Source organism: Etheostoma spectabile, chromosome 4 (genome assembly GCF_008692095.1).
Source record: "Etheostoma spectabile isolate EspeVRDwgs_2016 chromosome 4, UIUC_Espe_1.0, whole genome shotgun sequence".
Taxonomy (NCBI): domain Eukaryota; kingdom Metazoa; phylum Chordata; class Actinopteri; order Perciformes; family Percidae; genus Etheostoma; species Etheostoma spectabile.
This window is the reverse complement of record NC_045736.1, coordinates 6,000,375-6,022,449: the sequence shown is the minus strand read 5'-3', so window position 1 is coordinate 6,022,449 and position 22,075 is coordinate 6,000,375. Positions and strand designations below refer to the sequence as shown.

Below are 22,075 nucleotides of genomic sequence, written 5' to 3'. Positions count from 1 at the left end.
GCTCGCCTCGGCCCATTCTGCGTCCGTTTTCCATTGCAGATGAGTAAGCCTCAGCGTGGCTGGTCACCCTAGCAACGCGTGATGAGTAATTTTAGCGCGACTCAAACGCACGTCGGCTACCTGCCGCAGCCAGAAGAAATGTTTGTTTCAAAAGAAGCTGAAGGAAGCAACAAAAATCACCGCTAAAAAACGGGAGTTTGGGAATTCTGACGGAGTTCAGACGTTGACATGACGGTTGTTCGCCGACACAAAAGGTAGTTAAGTTTCTGGTAACGTTAGCTAACATTTGCATGTGTTCAGCGTCGCAGTCAGTATTTACTATACGCTATATAAAATCATGAACTTTAGCAACCATGATTCACACCAACATGTCTGCTGTGTACTGTTGTGTTCCAGAGCATTCACGCTTTGCAAAATCGCCGCCGCAGACGTCTGGTGGGCTAGTCCGACGGGGAGATCTCTGGCTTGACCTACTGGGCTTCGTATAATCTTTATGAGAGTCACGGAGAGGCTTATGACAACGACTGGGATGTATCTGGGCCAGCAGAGCCCAGAGGACACTGTCACAGGGTGCAGAGGAAGAAGACCGGGAAGGTTGGAGGGTTTGATGCGCTACTTGAAAAGCTAAATAAAAACTTTTGTTATTTATATATATATATATGTCTTGTTTTTTAAAGTAACAGTGTGCAATATGGAAACGACATGAAGCCGCTAGTAGCCCGAACAGTTGAAAAGTGAGAATAGTGCAGAGAGTGGATAATCTGTCGGTGTCCGGCTAGATTTGTTTTAAATGTCCCGTTTGTTTAGAAACACACGCACTCTTGTTTGCTAAAAACGCAGTCATGAGTGACGATTCTCTCGACCAACCAGCAGTCTGCAGGTTTCCACGTCACCTTTGGTATCGCCTCGGCTCGCTTGGAACCTCACTGAGGTAGTACTAAAAAAAGTACCTGGTAGCGGGTCCCAGGGACTTTTTTCGTAATGGAAAACCAAAAAAGGCGAGTAGAGTCGAGGCGAGTCGAGTAGATACCATGCAGTGGAAAACCGCCATTAGATGGAGTCTGGTGGGCTTAGCAAACGTAATTTTGTGGATGTTTTTATGTTTAAAAAAAGGATACTTACTCTTTAACAGAAAGCTCGACCTCCTTAGAAATCCTTTCCATAATGTTGTCAGCAACAATAGCACTTTTGTGAAGGTAAATACAAATACAATTGTCCTATTAACTTACATTGTAGCTTGTTTGCAGAGATCTCTCTTAATACTGAACCAATGTCAAAGATTGTTGTTCCCATCAGTCACTTAGACACAAACACATAGGAACATGAGGTCCATGTGGAAAACAACAGCAGTAACCCTTTCTAAGGACTATGGTTACCTGGTCCTCAGATCTCTGCAGGGTAAATCCAGATAGCTAGCTAGACTATCTGTCCAGTCGCAGTTTTCTGTTGCACAATTAAAACTACTTTTGAACATACACATTAGGGCTGCACAATTAATAAAATTTTGATCCCCACAATCAAATTTGCAGGATCGAGCGATTTTTTTATCCCTATTTCATAAAACGCTCCAGTTTTTTTGCAAAACCAATCTACCGCTCCGTGAACTGTCTGATCATGTGCCAGTCAGAGTTGTTCCCTGCACCGCGCAGCTTAGTTTCTAGATGTAGACAGTCACAGAGGACAGAGTAACGAGAGGAAAATGCCAAAACAGACGGCCGGCAGTCGGTTATACGTCGTTCTCAAGGTTTACCAGTTTACTAGTAAACGCAACATTTTGTCCCGTCTGTGTTGTTTTTCAGACAACAGCAGTGACCAGTGCTAGTTAGTGTCTGTAAGCTCTAAGGCGCGAGTAATATTTTTCCACTAGGACGCACCGGTCCACCTAATGTCCTCCCATCCGCTGCAATGTTGTTTATATGGATATGGTTTAATTTTGCGTTACATGACCCATTTCTTCTGTAAAGCCGTGCCTGTGTTGGATCTCTCCTCTCTCTCTCTCCTCTTACTCTCCGCACAGCCCTGCCACACAGCGGCGCCAGTCCACACTTCTGACATTTGTCTACAGTTTTATGTTATTAACACAGCTGTATATTGTTAAGCCTGAGAGGCAAACCTGTATTTTTACCAGTGTTTCCGTTGGTAACTCTGCTATTGCGGCCACCATGGCAAAAAACACAGAAGAAGTTATTGAATGCAACTAACTTCAGTTCATAGAGTAATTACGTGTGAGACGGAGCCTAATGGACCTGGGCGAGAGATGTGACCCACGGCCAGAATATTATAGTTCATAAAAATGCAGTGAAGGATACAGACATTTCATACACACGTCGTGTGTAACTTCACTGACCCACCGTTCGACCCGTGCTGGACCCGTTCATAATGAGTCAGCCGTCACTCTGTGAGCATGTCTATCGCATTCCCTCTCTCCTAGCTCTTTTAATCAGTTTTTGTTGAAAACAAGTGAAGGAGCTTTTTCAGAGATACATTTAAAAAAATATATATATCCTACGCTATTTATTTCAGATAGCTAATTTTCATTACAGCTGTATGTCTATACAACTTCAACATAGGAAGAATGTAGCATAATATGGATGTGAAAGCAGTTATAAATACCCTATGTGACAATAAAAGTTATTTGGTTAAAATCAACAAACAATCGTGATAATAATCGTGATCACAATATTGATCAAAATAATCGTGATTATCATTTTGGCTATAATTGTGCAGCCCTAACGCACATGTTCCACCAAAACAAGTTCCTTCCTGAGACTATTTAGCAGAGGCACTGTGGCTCAGTCCGGAGCTTAGCCCCACCCAAGAGGATTGGGATTGGTTTAAAGAAATACCAATAGACCAGAGCACGTTTTTCTCCCATCCAGGAATGCAGTGTGGACTAGCTAGACCCTCCTCCGCAGCACTGAGGAGGAAGGTCTGGCAAAGCGAGACTAGGCCTCTGGTGACTCCCACCCCTAATACCTGGTCTAGGTCACAGCACACGGAACAAAAATACTAAATCTTTCGCAAGGGTTTAGGGAGGGATGTTAGAAACTAACTGAATGGAAAATGCATGAATCGTTGGAACCGTTGGTGACCGTACTCACCAGGCATCCCTCTGCCTCGCCCAGGAGGAGGCATCATAGGGGGTGGGGGGTAGAATGAGCCAGTCAGGGGGTAGAAAGACATCCCGTGAGGAGGTGGAGCTGGGGGAAACGGAGGAAGATGGGTTGGCCGAGTGAAGTTGAGACCTTCCAGGATGCTCCGACGCATCATCTCCACCTTGGCCACCAGCTCAGCCTGAACAGAGAGAGACTAGTGTGACACACACATCACTGTGTTCATCAACACACACACACACACACACACACACACACACACACACACACACACACAACACTTCTGATTGGTACTGTAGTTTGGTTGATACTGTAGTATGATTGATAATGCAGTATGATTGATACTGTAGTATGATTGATAATGCAGTATGATTGATACTGTAATATGACTGATACTGTAGTATGATTGATACTGCAGTATGACATTGATAATGCAGTATGACAGATACTGTAGTATGATTGATACTGCAGTATGACATTGATAATGCAGTATGACAGATACTGTAGTATGATTGATACTGCAGTAGGACATTGATAATGCAGTATGACTGATATATCCTCATATTTCAGAAGTTTTATCTTTCCAATGTTAAATATGAATAATAGATTAACCAAATATACTGTAAACCTTTGACACCTTTATTTAGGAAGGACTAAATGAATAGAATAAATTACATATTGCAGTGTTAAATATTTCTGTGTGTAAACTAAAACTGTAATATTAACCTTAGGGTTTGTCTGAACTAGGGCTCTTCGGTCATCCTGTAATCTTTATTTTGTTTAAGAGAGAATTAAGATAACTTTGCTTAGCGTCGCCAGCCTTATCATCCTTAACTTAAAAAAGCTGTTTATACATTTTAACATTTGTCTTGGTGATAAAGTAACCATTTAGATCCCCAAATAAGGCCTATTAGGAAATAAGCGCTGACGGTTTCAGAGCTGTGAGCTGCTGGCTGCGTGACACCCACTGATCAGCATTAAAAAAAGCACACGTCGACAGAATCTATGTAATACTAGTACTACTAACAATAATAATAATAATCATAATAATAACGTGAGGAAAGACTAAAGGAATGACAGAAGTGATGAAGTGGTTAAATAAAATCGGTGTATAAATCAAATATAAAAGCTCATGTGGATTCTGTGTTTCTCCTGATGAATAGAAAATATAATATATAAATATGAAGTATATTGTAACAATATTTAATGACACCAACACACGGTGTAGAGAGAAGCAAAGTGCAAAGTCATTGCAGGCTTTAATTGTATTTTGCCCTCCTAGTCACTGATGGAGTGTTTCCCATGCATTGATTGATTTATTTGTGGTGACCTGCCAGAATATCAATATCAACATTCGGATTTTCTGTTAATTCTACTATCTGAAATGAGTAAAATGGTATTGTAGAGCTGCACACAATGACCCTCCTTACCCCGCTCTGCTGTCTTCTCTGTTTATCCAGAGCTAACGTTAGCTAGCACCCTGCGGCCCCTCCGCCTCTGTGGACGGAGGTTCAACTACGCAGATGGAACTCAGATTTGGTGAGCACCAGGGTCACAGTGGGAGAGTTGACGGCAGTAACAGGACGTTTTCTGATCCGACGGATAGTCGGGGGTGGTCCTGGATCAGACCTCATGTACCAGAACCCCGGTGTTGGGGTTTGAGCTGGATGAATTAGAGTTTCTACAGGCGCTAACTGGAGGTACGTATACCCACTCCAGGTCAGCTACAACCAAAAAATATGATCTAACTCTGAGGAGACTCCATGTACTGTAAAAGCATCCGATTGTCCACAATGAATGCTAAATGTTCCCAAATTACAGTTATTGTTTAGAGCACCAACTAGCAATAACATAATGCTCAACAGAAGAACAAATACAATTATATTTGAGTTTGGGCAGCATAAGGTAATTATGATCAGTGTGAACACAGATATTCAGGCCTCAGTCTGAGTCAGACAAAATACCTGTTGGATCGTCTAACGGCGTCTTTGATGTATGGCTCAACTACCAGTGTTGTAGTCGAGACCACCTAAACTGAGACCAAGTCTTTACCAAGACCAGAGTAAAGGCCAAGGCAGGACGAAACAGAGTCAAGACGAGACTGAGTTAAGACGAGTCAAGACCAAGACCAAGGCAGGACGAGACAGAGTCAAGACCAAGACCAAGGCAGGGCGAGACCGAGTCAAGACCAAGACCAAGGCAGGACTAGGTTGAATCAAGACCAAGGTAGGATGAGACCGAGTCAAGACCAAGACAGTGCGAGACCGAGTCAAGGCCAAGACCAAGGCAGAGCAAGGTTGAGTCAAGAACAAGGCAGTACGAGACTGAGTCAAAACCAAGGCAGGGCGAGACCGGGTCAAGACCAAGACCAAGGCAGGACGAGATTGAGTAAAGACCAAGACCAAGACAGGGCGAGACCAAGTCAAGAACAAGACCAAGGCAGGATGAGGTTGAGTAAAGACCAAGACCAAGGCAGGATGAGACCGAGTCAAGACCAAGATCAAGGCAGGACGAGGTCAAGTCAAGACCAAGGCAGGGCAAGACCGAGTCAAGACCAAGACAGGACGAGACCGAGTCAAGACCAAGACCAAGGTAGGATGAAGCTGAGTCAAGACCAAGACCAAGGCAGGACGAGGTTGAGTCAAGACCAAGACCAAGGCAGGACGAGGTCAAGTCAAGACCAAGGCAGGGCAAGACTGAGTCAAGACCAAGGCAGGGCCAGACTGAGTCAAACCAAGACCAAGGCAGGACGAAACCAAGTCAAGACCAAGGCAGGACGAGACTGAGTCAAGACCAAGACCAAGGCAGGACGAGATTGAGTCAAGACCAAGACCAAGGCAGGACGAGACCGAGTCAAGACCAAGACCAGATTTGTGTTAGACAGCCTGTCTTCTTCATTCACTTTCTTGGGAGTGCTTGTGAAGGGGGCAGGGAGAGGGGGGCTTACGGTAACAAATTAGACATATTTCAAAGTCTAATAAGTTATTGGTTGCATTTGGAAGTTTGAACACATAGGCATAAATCAGACAATATGCAGGCAATTTAGCAAAACCCCATTGTTACTGTCAACTACTATTGTAACAACTACTTCTGTCACGTTTCATGTGAACAACTGAGTGTAACACCATGAACGCCTGAAAGTCTGCCCCCCCCCATCTACATTTGTACGACTTATCGCTTTGAGACTATTGACCTTATGCTTTCAGTACCAAGGAAGACTCAGAGTTATTTAACTTCCTGTCTTAACCCTCAGTGGCAATGTGTTGCCTTGTGTAGGTGGACCAGGTTTCCTTTTTTATATTTATAGATTATATATTTTGTGATTATTTATTAAGAATGTAAATACTGTTAATAACTCCATAGCCTGTATATAACTTATGCATCAGAGCTTTTCAAAATGTTGCCCATAAATTAAACTACTGCACTGCTACAGCACACTGTCGTTAACATAGTGGCAATGTCTCCCAGCGCTGAGAAATGTAAAGCGGGTTGTGAACGCATCAGGAAGCCAGAAGATAACAAACAAGACCAAAAACCTAAACGAAACAAAAGAAAAAGGGCTGGGACGCATACGGACACAGAACTGATGGAGAGAGAGAAAGTTGATGGACGCCACAATCTTCTGAACACAGTCATACTGAAAGATCCAGAGAGAGTTCAATCCAGAGAGTGTCAGGTTCAATTCTGGTCGATAACCCAGTAACACTGTCTCTACAGCACCTGTTTACCACTTATTATTCCACTTATTTTTCATCATTCTCATATCTCACTTATTTACTATTTACTCATCCTTCCCCTTCTCGCTTATTATTTGTTATTTATTCATCATTCTCATTTCCTATTTCAGAACTGTTCATAATGTTCATACTGTTCATATTGTAATATAATAACTTGATCCTTAATAATGATAATGATCCTTTGCACTATGCTCCACATTTAAATATTTTTTATTGAACTCTTCATTGCACTCATGCCTCTATATTGTTTCTGTTTAGAGTATGTATATAGTGTGTATATATTAGTGTGGATATTTTTGTTTTGGTTGTTTTTGTATGTGTAAGCACATTGAGAGTAACGATGCTTCAATGAAAAATTCCTCGTATGTGTCCTCATACCTGGCAAATAAAGCGGATTCTGATTCTAAGTTGTGTGGAGCTGATAGACTTAATTAAATTTGTATCAACTCATTTGGCAATGGCTTGGATGTAACAGACGTTTATTAATATCAAAACAGTTACGCTCCAAAGCTTTAACTAAGGTCTTAGTAGTAGCAGTGTGTTTTGCGGACTTGTGGATGGTGTGGACTGAGCTACCTGACCATCACAGAGGTCAATGAGCCGGGCCTTCTCCCTGCTGGCCCTGATGAGTTTACTCTGAAGCAGCTTTCCGTCAAAGTACATCCAGGGACAGCAGTGCTCCCAGGGGATCGGCTGCCCACACGCGTCGTTGGCAAACAGAGCCATGTCCACGCCGCTCATGAACAGAGCAGCCAGCTGGACTCCGCGAGGGTCCAGGTTGTCCATCTGTGGAAGAGAAACACCCAGACTTTAAAAATGTCCGGATGAGAAAAGAAAAAAGGAGAGTATGTTCTAGGGCTGCACAATATATCTTTTTTTTTTTATCAACTGAAAGAGAAATCTCTGGGAAAGAGACCAGGGATTTGTCGTGTTAACTGAAAGAAAATATCAGCAGAAAACTGCACTTTAAAATTTAACTGTCATTCTTTTTTATTACTGCTTTATATTCAATTCAATGTTCAATTCGTTCAATAAAAGAATGTTATTTGATTTCAATTCAACAAGCTGTCTTTTGTATTTTAGCAGAATGTTTATTTATGACAGACATAGCGATATTTAAAAACATTGTTGCATATTTTTCTCATATTGTGCAGCCCTGGTATGTCCCTCCACAGCCCCACTGAGCATTCAGATTAAGGCAGTGCAAAGCAAAGCAAAGAGCAAGCGAAAGCCGCCCATTCACTCCCAGCTGCCAAAATACAGCAGTACACAACCTAATCCAGCCGAAACAAAGAGCCAGCAGACACAACCTGGATGTTGTGGCACAGCAAAGAGCAGACAGAGATACACACTGACAGACCACAAGGACCCTAGCGTACAGCTTGTGTGGATGGTTTACATTAACAAAGGCCAAATGAGAACAGAGCTCGGTCTGAGATGGGGTTGATAAAAACCATCCACACATGACAGGAGAACCCCTCAGATCACTCAAAGCTCGACAAAAATACATCTTTTAGTGCAAAAGCTACGGCTTTAGAAACAGCAGGCTCTTTGTACGAGCATGTTGTTAAGTCTGCAGAATAAGAGGAGTGTCTACAGAACAACAAACTAACAGGAGTCAATCAAAGCAACATTTAGAGCCGTTAGATACGTACAGACCAAGTGAGCGACTGACAGGATGGCAGATTGCGGCCTGGACATGGATGCCCTGTGTGTGGTTCTCAGACACTCCTCATGTAACAAACACTACACAATCACCTTCAGTTCCTGCAGCTGGTCAGGCTCATAAAGTTTAGGAGAAAGTGCTTGGGCTAGGAAAGCGTCAAGTTCATTACGACGCAAAATTCTTACTCCTGGCCAATGTAACATAAACCTGAAGCAAAACACAGAAGGTCAAAAGTGTTACACATACCAAAACGGTCTGCATTAAATATCCTCACTCCCTTTTCAATTGACTTCCCGGTGAACGTGTGGTCTAAACAGAGAGCAGTACTCACCGCAGCACACAGCAGAGCACCAGGAGGGGTGTGGGGACGCTGCCAGGGTCCAGCATGGCCGGAGTGTCCGAGCACATGCAGGCCAGGAAGGCTCTCATCCGGCGGTTCTTGTCCTCCGCGGCCTTCCCCAGCCACAGCTTCTTCAGGTTGGGACAGGTCCACTCCCTGAAGGGCAAAGCCTCCACCAGCTCTGGAGTGTGGGGAGTCTTGCCTTTGTAGGCGGCCCACTCTTTGACCATGACATGTGTATCTGGGGGACAACATTCGAAAGAGATCAGGGTTTGGGTTAAGCGTCCCAGGATCTGTTAACCTCGGACTAAAAGCCTCCTCCACTTAATGTTTAGAAAGAAGAACTACTCTCAGCTGCACAGTGTTGGAAGTATTAAACCGAGGTAACATTTGAAATGCACAACAGGAGAGCTGCAACAATGTCAATTAGTTGAACATAAAATGAAATGGAAAATAATTTGACAAGGAATTCATGATGACTGAGTTGAGAGACTTAATTGGGAGCCTATGAAGGTGGATGAGGGTGGGGTGATTTCAGGTCTGGGCGTGGGTTTTTTGGCGGCAGAGTTTTGGACATACTGGAGCCTGTCTAGGGTTTTGCTGGGGACGCCACACAGGACTGCATTGCAGTAGTCCAAACGGGAGGTTATGAAAGCATGAATGAAGGTTTTCGGCCATGAAGTCAGAGAGTGATGGCTGGAGTCTGGAGATGTTTTTGAGATGAAAAAAGGCAGACTTGGTGATGGATTTGATGTGAGTATGGAAAGAGAGGGTAGAGTCCAGGATTACACCAAGGTTGCGGACCTCAGAGGATGGGCAGACGGCGCACCCATCAACATCCAGGATGATGTATATGAACTGAATGTCTCCCCCCTAGCTTTCAAACAGGGGCATCTTTAAGACAGTAACGTTGACCAAGATCTCTCTAAGGATTAAAAGATTGATTTCAAGATTTTATGAATCAATCAGGGATCGTTCAAATGAAGGTCGATTTTGATTGGAAAAGCCAGCCCTATTTACAAACATCTGGATATGCTGCTTATATCACTGTAAACTGAATATCTTAGGGTTAAATAAAACAAAACATTTGAATACATCATTGATAATAGACATTTTTCAGTATTTTGTAGCGTTTATTGCCAAAACGATGATTCAAATAATGGAGAAAATAATCAGTCATGAAAATAATTCTTAGTTGCAGCCCTACTTTATATGTATAGATGTGTGTACACTGTAGATAAATAGTCTAGGTCAGGAAATCTTATGAAGAAATCTTATGCAATAATTAATAAGTCAAATCTCATGATATTTTAACCAATAAGACATTGGCATTAGGCCGTAAGTAAACTGTGAAAGCCATGTGATCTTAAACAATAAATACAGTATATCATACACATAATGTCAGTAACAGAATAATGGTTGGACTTAGCCAGCTCCAGCCAGTCATGTCTAATGTGTATTAGCTTTGTACAGGTAATGTATAATATCAATGATATTGTATCATGTAAGATACTTATGTCCACTTACAGGTGGGAAATGTAATGTCTGTAATGTCTTACAGTAGATACTGCGTATCTCTGCCCTCCATAATAATAATGAATGAACCAACAACCACAGGATTTCTGTATGAGAGCCAGACCAGACTTGCCGTGTTCTTCCTGCTGGGTGTGTTTACATGTACTGTAGGAACACACATGGAGAAGGTCAGTAATCCCATTTCTCCCTAACTCTACCTTACTTGCTTATTTCAAGGGTTCTACAGGTTTCACTAAGACAAATGGGAGACTTTTTAAGACCCATTTAAGACCTTTATGAATGAAATTTGACAGCAATTTAAGAAGTGGTACAATCCGACAAAGACTCGCACCAATAACACGAAAGCTGATTGGCTGCCACATAAGTTACATGTTGGTCTCATTGTCGTATTACAACGAATTATATTTGCACTAGCCAAAGAAAGAGCTACAACACCACAGAATACTTTAAAAAAAAAAAATGACATTAGAGGTAGTTACATGGACGAACAAAAATTAAGACTTGTTTAAAATGATTTAATCGAGACCTAGGACACAATACTTCAGCAAATTTAGGACTTTTTAAGGGCTAAAATTTAGATTTTTAAATTTTAGACTTTTTAAGGCCCCCGTTATTTTGAACTGATTTCCTAATTTAAGAAAAGTTGATACAACTAAAGCAGGACCAATAATCAGTTGGGGTCAGAGACCTTGGGACAGGATGTGATACAGCGCTACAAAAGAGCTTTCCGACCACCGGACTCACGTTCAGGGAGGCAGTTCTTCCTCATGGCGAGTCTCTCAGCCTTCTTCCTGGCCTCTGACAGGCTGAAGAGCACGCCGTAAACGTATTGTCGGATTGGCCGAAACAGTTGCACTGCTGCAGGCAGCTCTTTGTTGGCTTCATCTTCAATAGTGACAGACAGCTTTATCTCGCCCTGCAAAGACACAGTTTTCCCTAAATGTTGCGCTAGGCCACAACTCCACTCACAAATAAGATGTCCGTGAATGCCGAGCATCACTATGACTGGACATGAACACAGATAATAAAAAGGTTGTGACTGTCAAAAAGGATCAGAATGTGGAAATGAGCGACCCCCCCACCTTGGTGAGAGCATGGTAGATGTACGGGTACATTAGGCCCTTCTTGTGTCTGTGCTCGGCCACCCGCAGGACCTCGGGGGCCACGGCTGGCAGCGGGGGGATGGTGATGTCCATGTGCTTCCTGGTGGGCATGGAGAGCAGGCAAGGGATGCTCCCACACAGCTCAGCCTGAGGACAGACGGGACACAGGACCAAAACTTTACCTACCTGCTGACATTTTTGATCAGTGTTCCTGATGTCTGACTCACTTTTGTTTGGTCCCCTAGGTCTTCCTCTGGTGTGTTTTCAGAATGTGGAGTATGTCCGTTTTTCTCCCATGATCCTCCCTGATGCTCACTCACATGACTAGACAAACAGAAATACATAGATACAAGTACTAATAATAACAATACATACAGGTAAAACCAGTGATCATCTCTGGCTGGCAACAAATACAACACATAAATACAACACATAAATACAACACAACGTGATGTGTTCATACAGGAAAACGAATAGTCCAATCCAGTAAGACAAAGACGGACAGCATCACAAAACACATCCAATTATTATTGTGACGTTAAAGTAACTATATGTAGCTTTTAAATGTATCTGAAACGTTTTTCATCATCAAGAGGTCAGCAAATGAGACGAACGCTATTTTTATGAAGTTTTAGTAATGCCTTTGCATTGGTCTGATTTTTCCCGCGCAGTCACAGAATGATTTTTGGCAGGTAGACGGCGCTACAGTTACACATTCTGACGGGTCACAGATTTCTATGTTACACCAGAATACCTGTGTTAGTATCCAGCCAGATAAAAGGTAGCAGGAGATTTGCAGTATGTATTTCATATTATTTTACAAGCTGTAGTTATGGCGGATACTTGGGCAGGGCCATCACAGGAAAGAAGGGAATGAAACAAAGAACAACTAAAAGATAAAAGGGAAAGTAACAGACAACAGGCGATGACATGAATCACATTCGGCCGGGCTTTCAACACATGGAGACAATTACAAGATTGTAAATTAAAAAATGTACCGAATTGACCTTCAGATATGTAATATTTCTATTTCATTCATAAAACAGCTTTTGGTGGTTGTATAACAGTAGCCCACATTAAATGATGTCCCCCTTCCATTTAGTTTTTTTTCTTTTCAGTCCATGTTGCATACTCTTTTCTTTTTGTCCCCCTGTACTTGTGTAAAGCATCCGTGGGTATCATGAAATGGGCTATATTAATCTAAGTTATTACTATGTTGGTTGCTACAAAAATCTCTTAATACTTTGGCTTGTGACCCGGTGACAGCAATACCTGGTTTATCTCACGAGACATCCAAAGTAGGCTGACACTTGAAATGCAGCAATGCATCTGGAACGTATTCTTACTGTAAATGAATGATTTTCTGTCTGAGCAAAACATTCATCTCCACTATATGACCTCCCGGTAACCCTAACTTGGTAATCTACAGTGGGCAATACAGCACCGAAAAGAAAAGAGCTTTACCGCAGCAGGTGTGGTAAAAACACTAGCGGCCGCTAGAATCAGCACAGACTGAAAGATAGGATACATATAGCCCCTTTAAAGAGACCTTCAGCCCCAAATGAAATGATGGTGATCTGACTACCAGAAGGACGATGAATGACAGACTGATGATCTATAACATCTTTGACATGAATGGAGTCAGTAGCAGAGAGTTTAGATTTAAACTCACTTGGAAGTTGTGCCAGAGTCCTCTTCATCCTCCAAGGAGGCGGCGTTGCAGAGAGCAGCCTGTGTGTGCTCGGGGTTGATGGAAGAGGACCTCTCATACAGCGGCGTGTGCTTTGCCTCATGAGGAATGTTGCTGAAGCTGCTCTTCTCCAGGCCGCACTCCACCAGAGGTTCGGGGTATGAGAGCTGGACCTGAACACAGTTATGAGTCATTCTCATGAAGCTCAAACACCTGCGCCATTTTACTGTAAGCGTTCCAGTCTTACCTCCTGTTTTACAGGCAGCACCTGTGGAATGTGGAGCGCTTTTGGAAACGGCACTGCAGTAGACACTCCTATTGGTGTTGGTCCGACTGTAAAACAAACACACACTATTTCAGCATAGAGACTGGACCTGCTGCACAAAGCTGGAGTTATCAAACAGGACAAAAGCCTTACATGGCACAATTGTTTTTATGCATTTTACAGCTCTTACTACGTAAGCAGTCTCCGTGCGTAACGCAGAGATTATTCTGCATTTTTCTACGGCATGTAACGTTAAGACATCCAATCACAGACATTATTACATCTTGGTAGAAGCATGCTGCATGCTTATACTGATGAGATTTACTCTTTAGGAATTGAAATTGGGCATTGAATGGTCTCCGTAGCAGGCGAAGCCCTCGTAGTGTGTTGAGTATTCCATCTGTAATAAAGCTTCCTGCCTCGCTCGATGCCATTAGCCGGGTAAGGGGACATCGACGGCTGTGTGCATGGAAGCGGAAACGCGGACTGAGTGAAGTTGAGTGAGTGAGTTTGAGCTAGGTGGAAAGCTAACGCTAGCCAGCCTCCTGTCCCATCCATCCTGCTTGCAATTGTGTGATCATTAAACAACAAACTGGACTACAGCCAACTTCAACGAAACTCCAAACGACAGTTCAGAGACCGCTGTGTTTTTATTGAAGCCTGGCTGAACAACAGTGTACCACACTATCCAGCTAACAGGCCTGCTAACCTTCAGAGCAGATACTGCTCTCTCGGGTAAGACTTGTGGAGGTGGGCTGTGTTACCACGGAAACGGACTGGTGCAGAAATGTGGTGCTTGTGTCCAATACTGCTAACCACTGATGGACTTTGTGACAGTTAAATGCCGACCATTCTACATTCCACGCAAATTCACGGCCGTGTTTACATCACTCCATGCGCTAATGCTACCAATGCATTACCTGAACTTTACGGAGCCTATAATGTGTGTGCACTAAATGTAGCCTGTTCCGTATGTTGTTTTGATATAATGTAAATTAAAAAAAATTTTAAATGTGTACACCACTAGGGTTGAGTTGACTGCCTCACTGTCTGTCTAAGTCTGTAACAGGTAGGCATGGCTTGGGAGTGGCGTCGTAGAGAAGCAAAGCAAGTGCATTTTGGGAGTTGTTGTCTTTCATCCACTTGAGCCCCAAAAACATTTTTGGGCTTTTCTCGGGCTAGAAGGCACTACATTCTTTAAAAAAAAAAAAGAAAAGAAAAAATCACATTTCTACTACGTAATAGACCCAATTTTATACATATTAATCTTTCCAGCGGTGAAATAGCCCTTTAATGAGAACTGGCACAATTGGAGCAGAGTCTTCTGTAGGCTTTTCATTCCATGCTAGAATGGCTTGACATTGCCACAAAGTAATGAAATACTTGGGCACCGTTAAGATCTTCAGAGGAGCACGATTCTCTTTGAACATCTGAAGCTACACTCAAGCTTTTAAAGCACTTCAACACAACATTCTGATCATCATCAATCTGCGTATAGCTACGTTTACACCTGTGGTTCTAAATCTCCTGTTTGACTGAAATTGTGATATACACACATTTCTGTCCCATGACACATTTTCACAGTTGTTGTTCAGAAGGTTAACGAGGCCTCCAGCACTTGTGCACAAACAAGGCAGCCACCTAAAATTGAATTAAATTAGCAGCGGTGTTTGACGTGTAAAGCCCTATTCACATGGGACTATTACCAGGGGACCTCATCTGATTTAGGATCAGGGGGTGATGAGGAAGTTAGCCAGGCTGGCATCAATCACCTCTCAGCCCCTACATGAGACTGTGAGCTCCCTGAGCAGCTCCTTCAGCAGCGGACTGCTGCACCCTCAGTGCTATCGCAGGTCCTTCATTCCAGCAGCGGTCAGACTCTTTAATGCAACATCATAATGTACTACTTACTGTGTCACCTCCAACTGTGCAATATGCAATTATTCATCCACCCCATACTCATCTGTATGTCTGTGCATATATACAGTCTGTCTATATAAGGGTGTGAATAGTGTAAATACTTCTATTATTACTATAACTAATTCTATTTTTTCTATTTCTTATAATACTCTTTGTATATTTTTTCCTATATCTATCTATCTATCTATCTATCTATCTATCTATCTATCTATATATATATATATAAAATTTGTGTTTATCTGACATACTGTATGTAAATATTTCTATTGACCTTCTGTTACAAAGGAATTTGCCCAGTGTTGGATTAATTAAGCAAGATCACAGGAGAGGGTTGGATTTAACGTTGTTGTTAGCACGACTAAACCCTTGTAATTTATTGCTTGTACAACAACGGTAACTAAATAAAAGTTATAATCACACTGTATTCATACTGTGGGGCAATTCGCTCTCAAAATAAAATCAACAGAGGATTTCTAGTCCCTCCCTGTTTAGTTAGCAGCTAATTTAAGTTAACGTTTGCTTTGTAGCAATGGTGGGACTTCCCAAACTGAGTTACTACCTCACATATAAACAACAAACTGCTTTGCTAGCTCAATCTTGTTGCAACTAAGATATCTGCTAAAAATAATTACTGTTTCCAGCAACAGATATAGCTAGTTCCTGTACGTCCATGATAATCCTGTCAAGGTTAACTTCAATCCAAAATGGCCACCACAGCTGTCTAGAGGCCGTCATTTACAATCACCTATAGGATTATTAGGAACACCATACTATTACTATGTTTGACCCCCCTTCGCCTTCAGAACTGCCTTAATTCTACCTGGCATTGATTCAACAAGGTGCTGAAAGCATTCTTAGAAATGTTTGCCCATATTGATAGGATGGCATCTTGGAGTTGATGGAGATTTGTGGGATAAACATCCAGAGCACGAAGCTCCCGTTCCACCACATCCCAAAGATGCTCTATTGGGTTGAGATCTGGTGAGTGTGGGGGCCATTTTAGTACAGTGAACTCATTGTCATGTTCAAGAAACCAATTTGAAATGATTGGAGCTTTGTGACATGGTGCATTATCCTGCTGGAAGTAGCCATCAGAGGATGGGTACATGGTGGCCATAAAGGCATGGACATGGTCAGAAACAATGCTCAGGTAGGCCGTGGCATTTAAACGATGCCCAAATGGCACTAAGGGGCCTAAAGTGTGCCAAGAAAACATCCCCCACACCATTACACCACCACCACCAGCCTGCACAGAGGTAACAAGGCATGATGGATCCATGTTCTCATTCTGTCTACGCCAAATTCTGACTCTACCATCTGAATGTCTCAACAGAAATAAAGACTCATCAGACCAGGAAACATTTTTCCAGTCTTCAACTGTCCAATTTTGGTGAGCTCTTGCAAATTGTAGCCTGTTTTTCCTATTTGTAGTGGAGATGAGTGGTACCCGGTGGGGTCTTCTGCTGTTGTAGCCCATCCGCCTCAAGGTTGTGCGTGTTGTGGCTTCACAAATGCTTTGCTGCATACCTCGGTTGTAACGAGTGGTTATTTCAGTCAAAGTTGCTCTTCTATCAGCTTGAATCAGTCGGACCATTTTCCTCTGACCTCTAGCATTAACGAGGCATTTTCACCCACAGGACTGCCGCATACAGGATATTTTTCCCTTTTCACACCATTCTTTGTAAACCCTAGAAATGGCTGTTTCGTGAAAATCCCAGTAACTAAGCAGATTGTGAAATACTCAGACCGGCCCGTCTGGCACCAACAACCATGCCACGCTCAAAATTGCTTAAATCACCTTTCATTCCCTCTCTGACATTTAGTTTGAAGTTCAGGAGATTGTCTTGACCAGGACCACACCCCTAAATACATTGAAGCAACTGCCATGTGATTGGTTGATTAGATAATTGCATTAATGAGAAATTGAACAGGTGTTCCTAATAATCCTTTAGGTGAGTGTATGTTGTGTGTGGTATTATTTTAATCATTGACCCTCAAAACATAGGGGTAGACATCATCCTTTATGCAGTTGAATGTTTTGTTCAAGAGATATAATTCAAATATACATAATTTGGTTATGGCGGAAAATAAAGCGGCTCACATGAAGTTTTTTTGCGATGGCTAATGTGCTTTTTTGAAAGAGCACAACCCACTGAGTAATTGTACCAATTTTGGTGCTTGTATCTACATGTGATCGATAACCCAAAAAAATGGCACTTATCTGCTCCACTATTAACAGCGTTGGAACAAATCAGTCGTTTAATTCGATCAATCACTTTCTATACTGCTTGGAGAGCTGCTGTGTGTTCCACTGTGGTTCCTGCATTACTAACATGAATACAAATGTTTTTAATTCAACTCCATAATGGTGACAGAGAAATGGCAGAGTTATATTTTAAGTGATGAACCAGATGTGCTCTAATGTCTCTGGGTGTGCTGTCATGCTGATTTGAGCACGTTCTAAATGTCGAGTTGACCAATCAGATTGTCTGGTTGGATCTACTTGTTGTATATTAAAGTATCTTATCTTACTGACATTTTCCCCCACATATGACTATGGCTCTGTCAACACTTTCATTTGTAATAGCTACTGCAGCCAATACAACCCCAAATCACAGAGATGCCAATTCACACGGGACTAATATTGTCACACATCTCTGCGTTTTGCAAAATATTCCGGTAGAATTCATTCCTGACAAATTACAGACATGGCAGATTCACACAGGATTAAGATCACAGCTCTTGCAATTTTATACAAATGAATACAGGTCCCAAGGTAATCCTAGTCCTGTGTGAATAGGGCTCAAAAAGACTTTTTAAATGGACATGTGACAATGAAAACCAAAGTAACAGACAGATCCTGAGGCACAGACCCACCTGACTGTTGAGGGAAGTGATAGGGCTGGCTGGCCACTGAGTAGTATTCCACTGCCTTCTTGAAGCGGATTACCTTGTCATCAGTGCATGTCTAAAAGAAAAACATCAAATAGGATGAATACACACAGAGCAGTCAGAACATACCACAGAAGAAGAAAACATCTCGGTCTTTGTCAATTAAAGGTGGACTCTCTGATTCTGGAGAAAGGTGTTGAGTTCATATTTGAAGTGTCTGTCTGTCTGTCTGTCTGTCATGTTCATATCACTATGGCAATAAAAATACAAAAATACAAATGCTCCAGTTTTCATACCTGTGAGTGTTTGAAGATGTCCTTAGCAACAGCCTCCAGGTCTGCGATGTCTGGGATGTTGCAGACGTAGTCGGCCACAGCCTTGATTACAACATCACAAGGTGGCAGCACAAGCTGGTGGGCACGCACCTGACAACACACAACCACTCAGTCTTTATGTCAGGGTGTCCAGTAACACCCTGTTCCAAACACATGATAATAATAATAAATGATATCGATAGAGCACTTTAAGGAACTCAGACACTTTACATGAGTTAAATCAAAGAAAACAACAAATTAAAAACATATAACACAAATCATGGATCACACTTGAAAAGCATCTTTCTCACACACACACACACACACACACACACACACACACACACACACACACACACACACAAACAAAATAAGTATAGGTATATATGATGACACATTCATCCCCGCGGCTCCACCGTCCGATCTCTATCACGCAGACATCGGCTTTCAAAATGACATGTCAGTGCCCATAACTGGGCTCCACAAGCAAGGCAACTCAGCTTTCTTAGTCAATACAGCACGCACTGAGGAAGTAATTGATTCAAACAACTACATTTATAATCCACAGTGATCGTACATCCACATAAAAGGAGGCTCATTTCCCCTTAACAGTTTCACATCAATTGGTTGCCGGACTAGCAGTTTTGTCAGAATTCTCAGCCAGCAATTATCACATGTTAACAACGCTGCTTTAAACCATACAAGAGCAGGGGCCATTTAAAACGGGCCAGTGATTGGCCATCGGCTGCACTTCCTCGGGTCCAGAGCAATACAACAGACATAGTTTTGTGTCGCCATGTTTCAGCGCGCAACAACGCAACATCTCCGTTCTCACTGTCTTCATCCTTTCTTCCATGCACTGAAGCGAGCAACGGAGAGAGAACTGTACCCAGCATGCTGTTCTGCTGTGTAACAGTTAGTAGGGGGCCTCTTCACAATTCACCACACAGTGTGTGCACAACCACTACTTATACACTAGACCCGTAGTTCAGATTTTCAACATTTTTTAAACCCCTGAACTGAGAGAGAGACGGAGCAGGGACTATGTTTATATAACTATATATGTTGTATAAAATGAAGTTGCATATTAAACTTGGCCTACAATAACCTGTATTCATACATTTTTTATGCATAGAATACTAAGCTATTTCAATGATTTTAATGTTAAACATGTGGCCCAGTGAATATTTAGGATGAACTGGATCTGTGGATGGCGACCTTACCTTTAGGCCAGTAAGCTTAGCATTTGGGTTTATGTCCCACAAATGTACATTTGTTAATAATATGTCATTCAAGACTTTTTTCTTTTTTTTTTAACTTTCAAAAAACTAACAATAATTTGGTGGACCCTTATGTCATTCATACACAAAACTCACAGCAAACTTCTATTAGATTGGATTACAAAAGACATAAACATAACTTAAATCTGTACCTTTAAAGATGCTAATGGATGCTGTGGACCAAGTAAGCTCCAGTGAAAGGCAGCCAAGTCTTCATCAGGCAGTATGTGATTTCCTATAAAAACACACAAATGCACATCAGCCTCATTTAAACTATCCCCTCCGTTTAGATTCTGCACAGAAGTGTCACACTTACCTAAAAGTGACGCAAAAATGACAAAACGATTTGGGTTGAGATGGAGCTGCCGAGCCACTTCATGCATCAGGTACTGGCTGGTGGTGAGGCTTTTGCCGTTGCGGCTCAGTTTGAGGGCGTGGGCGCTAAAGTAGTATGGGATGTTGCACAGAGCGTAGTCAGAGTCGTAGGCCACCAGGCCGTGGAAGCCATTCTCCCTGCATAAGGCTATCACTTCCAGGTGGTGGTCCTCGGTGCTTTGGACAACCTTGGGAGGAGCCAGCAGAATTAGGCTTTAAAGGGTTAAGGCTCAACATTACCCTCTACATAGACGTAGTGTTCAAGACAAACCAGGTATCACAGTATGTGACCAAAGAACTTGAAAACAGCATTATAGGAATAGCAACACCATATATAGGATTTAACACATAACATGTCACTGCATCGTCACAATTATATTTTGTAAACGTTGGGTTAAATCATGAAACATCAGATAAATGTGTATAGCACACTGCATGGAACTCAGTGGGATCACTTTTATGCCCTGACACAATGAATGTTACTAACTGCAGAAATATATAAATAAATAAATAAAATACATTTGTATTTATGGAGGATGGATACCTGTTTGTGGATTAGGCATCGACCCATTATCCAGTCTACTTAGTAAGGTCAGTATCTGTGCAAAGATGTGAACAAAGCATGCTGCATGCAGAATATGAAGCATGCTTTTTAACTGAAGATAACTATATGAATGTCTGTACTTTGTAGTGTTCTTGCATAGGTAATATTCAGGGACTGTAACTAATTATTTGCAATATCAATTGATCTGACATTTGTATATAAAATGTCAGTAAATAGTAAAGGGTGGCAATCACAATTCATCAGAGCTAAAGGGGGTGTTTTCAAATGACTTGTTTTGTTTAATCCGCCCAAAGAGAGTCCTCCTTAGAAAACCACCATGTTATATTTTTAGAATTGACAAGGTAGAAGCAGTGAAATTGGGGCTTTTAAAAAGAAAAGTACTAAAATGATAGCAATATGCTGTCAATTGGGTTATCGTTTCAGCATTATCAGTAATATTGTTTGTAATTGTGTTGTAACTGTAAGTTGGTAAAGTCAGCACTTTATCAACGGTAAAAGTAAACTATAACTCTGTATATATAAAATATTTGGTACGGCAAAACAGAATTAAACACCAAAAAATAATAAAGAAATGAGGATTAAAAAAATAAAATAGGTAAGAGTGCATACGAGAGGCTCATTCCCCCATACCCTACCCATTCCTTAATGCACTACCTCTACTCATCTAACTCGCTCAAGAGAAATAGTAATAGTGTGTATATATGTATTTTACAGCTCTCATTGGGACAGGTAAGAAACCAAGGGCTGCCAAGTTTTAATGTATTGTGTTACATATCTTATCCTTCCCAGATGTGATGTACTGGTCAAGTCTTGGAACCACATCTTGCATGTAGGAACCATGGTCCCTTTCCATGACATCAATATCAGTTTTTGTTGTTGTTGTGATGACAGTAGGAAAGGAATTGTAGCTAGAACTTGGTACGTTTTCTTAACGTTTCAGACGTTCCGTTAAGGCTCTGGTTCTAATGGAGTGTTGATCATTTCTGAGAGGCTTTTATAGATAGGAGTCCAGAAGGGAGTTATTTGGGGCATGATACAAAACTGTGAAAGAAGGTTGCTTCTGAGGTCTGACATTTATCGCACCTGGGCGATTAATTTTGGTAGATGCTGTGTATTTTCACCTTAGAAAAGAGAAGCCTGTGCAATATCTTATCAATATATTATATAGTATAAGGCAGTGTCTGACATTATTGGAACGTTTATTTATATGTCTAAGACTCTCTTCCCAAGTATTGTCTGGTATTTGAATGCCGATTTAAGCAGCTTTTATCATGGGTTG

At 41.9% G+C, this 22,075-nt stretch overlaps 1 protein-coding gene across 1 annotated transcript in view; it reads right to left on the bottom strand.

Annotated features, from left to right (window-relative positions):
- The window catches only part of LOC116688689 (constitutive coactivator of PPAR-gamma-like protein 1 homolog), a 29,432-nt gene that overhangs the window by 6,499 nt on the left and 858 nt on the right, over positions 1-22,075 (bottom strand). Inside the window, exons 2-14 of the mRNA XM_032514877.1 lie at positions 20,173-20,419; positions 20,009-20,091; positions 18,559-18,687; positions 18,248-18,338; positions 13,433-13,518; positions 13,168-13,358; positions 11,723-11,819; positions 11,475-11,642; positions 11,137-11,308; positions 8,848-9,097; positions 8,609-8,723; positions 7,427-7,636; positions 3,102-3,294 (exon numbers count right to left, since the gene is read on the bottom strand). Coding sequence (XP_032370768.1) covers positions 3,102-3,294; positions 7,427-7,636; positions 8,609-8,723; positions 8,848-9,097; positions 11,137-11,308; positions 11,475-11,642; positions 11,723-11,819; positions 13,168-13,358; positions 13,433-13,518; positions 18,248-18,338; positions 18,559-18,687; positions 20,009-20,091; positions 20,173-20,419 — 2,032 coding nt within the window. The remainder of the gene's footprint in view (positions 1-3,101; positions 3,295-7,426; positions 7,637-8,608; positions 8,724-8,847; positions 9,098-11,136; positions 11,309-11,474; positions 11,643-11,722; positions 11,820-13,167; positions 13,359-13,432; positions 13,519-18,247; positions 18,339-18,558; positions 18,688-20,008; positions 20,092-20,172; positions 20,420-22,075) is intronic.